Raw genomic sequence first — 3,486 nt, 5'->3', positions numbered from 1 at the left:
GAAAATAACATGTTTGGATTGTCTCCAAGACCCAACTTGACACAAACGGAATGGCCATGGGCTGAAGCGCTGCAAAAGGTGGTTTGGCGCACTGGGACAGATAGCCATTGAATGAATGAATGAATGATGCATTTATATAGTGCTTTACTGTGTATTGTTGTACACCCAAAGCGCTTTACAATCATGTGGGGGGGTCTCTTGCTCAACCACCACCAGTGTGCAGCATCCACTTGGATGATGCAACGGCAGCCACAGGACAGCAGCGCCAGTGCGCTCACCACACACCAGCTACAGGTGGAGAGGAGAGAGAGTCATAGAGCCAATCAAGTGGTTGGGGATTATTAGGAGGCCATGATTGACAAAGGCCAGGGGGGCAATTTGGCCAGGACACCGGGGTTACACCCCTACTCTTTTACGAGAAGTGCCATGGGATTTTTAATGACCACAGAGAGTCAGGACCTCGGTTTAACGTCTCATCCAAAAGACGGTGCTTTTTGACAGTATAGTGTCCCCGTCACTACACTGGGGCATTAGGACCCACACAGACCACAGAGTGAGCACCCCCTGCTGGCCTCACTAACACCTCTTCCAGCAGCAACCTAGTTTTCCCAAGAGGTCTCCCATCCAGGTACTGACCAGGCTCAGCCCTGCTTAGCTTCAGTGGGTAACCAGTCTTGGGCTGCAGGGTGATATGGCAGTGGCATTGCTTGTATAGTTGCAAGTGTGAAGTGGAGAGGTGCTCCTTTTGAGAGGATGTTTGTTTTTTATTATTTGGTTCGCTGTAATAGCGGGGAACTGCCTGGGTGCAATTTTTGGTGGGACAGACCCAGCCAGGGGCAGTTTCTTCATTAGGGCGATAGGGTGACGCATCACCAAAGTGTGAAAGGGAGGGATTTTTTTCTAACACATTCAACCACAGTGTTATGCTAGCTGTCACTGTTCTAGACTGTTTGTTCTGCCTCTAGATATATAGTTCAATCAGCATCAAGTCACATTATGTGGAGTCCTGCCGCTTTTTGGGCGATTTCACTCTGGCCGAGAATCGCCCTGAGTGTTCTCATAGACTTCCATAATTAATCAAATTTTTTTTTTTTTTTTTTTTGCAAACTGTTTTTTGGGCAAGCACTAACGTGCTTTCGTCATCATATGTAACCTTAACTTGTGCAGCGATTGGTGGGAACAAACATACCTCTATTAATTACCTTTAAGCTGAAGTCAGGACTAGTCTGTATGGCCTGAATAAAGCAAACCAGTATCTTTCCAGTAACGTGTTGATGGATGACGATTGTAATGGAGGTAAAGACGATTACAGTGACATACAGGAGTCGTACATTATTAGACATGCGCGAGTCTGTTATTATTAGTGTGCAAATAAACAAACCGTGTCTGTGCGCTCTCTGATACTAGCACATTTCTAGCTTTTTACACTAGGTTTTTTCAGTGTGCTCGCATGTCTGGCAAGTGTTTTATAATGGACACTCGCTGAATAAATGTGTTTTCATAGCAGTTTGCAATGGTCAGTGGTGTTTATATGGGCATCAACACTCATTCGGACAGAGGAACCGTTCACTGGTGATGTCAAGCTGCCTTCAGAACGCCACATTCGACAGATTCATAATGTTTTTATTTGCTTTTTTAATTTGTGTTTTATTATGTTTAATAATTCTAAATGGATCCATATATATTTCGTGTCAATGTAAACTGGTCGGCAAACAGCGTCACATGCAGATCCGCTTTAACCCTGCGTGTCAAATACGGAACTATTAGTTTCCTCCGGAATTATTTTGCAGACGTACTGCAGTGATGTTGTGTAACGTCTGTTTATGTCCGTGTTTAAACCATTGAAAGGACTTCTCATGAACAAATGGGGCATTCAAAATGTATACATAATGTTGTCTAGAATTTAATATCTGAATATCATCTAATGAGTCCCGATGGTGAAAAGAAAACAGAGAAGAGTTCTGCGCTATGTGGAAGAGGGGAGCCTGATGAAGTTAAAGTCGTTCCTTCGTAAACACAAGGACCTGGAGCTGAACTTCACGCAGGGGAAGAAGCACAGAAGCCTCCTACACATTGCCTGTTCGCACGGGGATGATGCAGTTCTCAGACTGCTGCTGAAACATGGAGCAGATCCCCTTCAAACCGATCGAAATGGAGACACACCGCTACATCAGGCCGCAAAAAGAGCCCTCAAACATGGCAAACGAGGTAAGAGACCGTGTAATATCAACAAACTCTTTCTCCGATTAAACTTTTTTGTAATACTGTTCACCTTGTTCACCGCAGCTTATGATGATCTGGTGGTGCCATTGCGAAAAAACTGTCCAGAAGCCATGGCTATTTCTAATAAAGCAGGAGTGACTCCCCATGACCTGCTCCAGTGGATGAAGCCTGAGCAGGTGCTGTGAAAATGGAGACTCTCTCTAAACTATTAAACTAATAATTATTTGGTTATATTAGGAACATTTTAAACAGGTCGTGCTGTGCTGTCATGATTAGTTATGCATCTTGAAATTCATGTTATGTTTCATATTAATTTAACTGAAACAGGGGAACGTCAAAAATGAATCCTATGTTGATCCAGAGCAACAATGGAGAGAGAAGCTGTTAGGCGAATGCCAGGATGAGTTTTTTGAGACATTCGGACAGTATGATGGTAAGCTTGAACATTCTGCACTATTATTATTATATTTTTGGGATAGCTGGTTATTCAAAACATTATAGTCCATTGTAAAATAATACATAGATGGATCTGTGGCCTGTAGCACGAAGCGTTGCATCAATAGTTGCAGAGTAAGTTTTGAGTTGACAAAACCTGACAAACCCAACCCGGTTTAGATCAGGATCAGCTGTTGCACAACGCTCGGTATAAACATTCTCTGTCAACTCAGGTTTTTGATCCTGAGTTTGTGAGTCGCGTGAACCTGAAAGTGTGACACGTGCGGCAATCAGCCAATCACACGCAACATGAAAGTTTGTGAAGGCAGCTACTGACTATATCAATGCAAGTGATTCAACTGAATTTAAATAATTTATATCACAAGGAACTAAAAAAAAACAAACAAGCTTTATCAGTTTATATTCTCAGCTTTATATACTGAACCTTGTATTTATATTTATAGCCTATTAATTTAAATGTCAACTTCAATATTAATTGTTAACTCATATAATTAATTATATGGATATATTATATGAATTATACATAATTATAATCTATAAAATGTAAATATAATAAACAATTAGCAGCAAAAGATTTGTCTCAAAAATTGTATCATTATAAACTTTAATTTGTAGTTAGAGATAAAGGGGGATGTATACTATTGTATACATTATACTATTGCTATACTATACATTATACTATTTCGTTAGATATATGTTATTTTGCTCAGAGCTGATTGGTCCATCTTTGGTTTGCAATCTCTAACTCAGAATAAAACCTGCTCTGGGGCAGGGTAGCAGTGTAGCGTAAGTTACCATGGTGACGAA

General features: G+C 41.1%; 1 protein-coding gene across 2 annotated transcripts in view; it reads left to right on the top strand.

Annotated features, from left to right (window-relative positions):
* The first annotated feature begins 1,230 nt into the window (after positions 1-1,230).
* Positions 1,231-3,486, top strand: part of LOC107688670 (NF-kappa-B inhibitor-like protein 1) — a 7,555-nt gene continuing 5,299 nt past the window's right edge. The window contains exons 1-4 of one of the 2 annotated variants that reach the window (XM_016486403.1): positions 1,231-1,296; positions 1,901-2,208; positions 2,287-2,399; positions 2,551-2,656. In XM_016486403.1, the coding sequence (XP_016341889.1) occupies positions 1,935-2,208; positions 2,287-2,399; positions 2,551-2,656 (493 nt within the window). In that variant the 5' untranslated portion in view covers positions 1,231-1,296; positions 1,901-1,934. Of the gene's footprint in view, positions 1,297-1,787; positions 2,209-2,286; positions 2,400-2,550; positions 2,657-3,486 lie in introns of those variants that run through there. The other variant, XM_016486395.1, reaches the window with a different exon arrangement.

Source organism: Sinocyclocheilus anshuiensis, unplaced genomic scaffold (assembly GCF_001515605.1).
Source record: "Sinocyclocheilus anshuiensis isolate Anshui unplaced genomic scaffold, SAMN03320099.WGS_v1.1 scaffold205, whole genome shotgun sequence".
Classification (NCBI taxonomy): domain Eukaryota; kingdom Metazoa; phylum Chordata; class Actinopteri; order Cypriniformes; family Cyprinidae; genus Sinocyclocheilus; species Sinocyclocheilus anshuiensis.
This window is presented reverse-complemented; position numbering and strand designations above follow the sequence as displayed.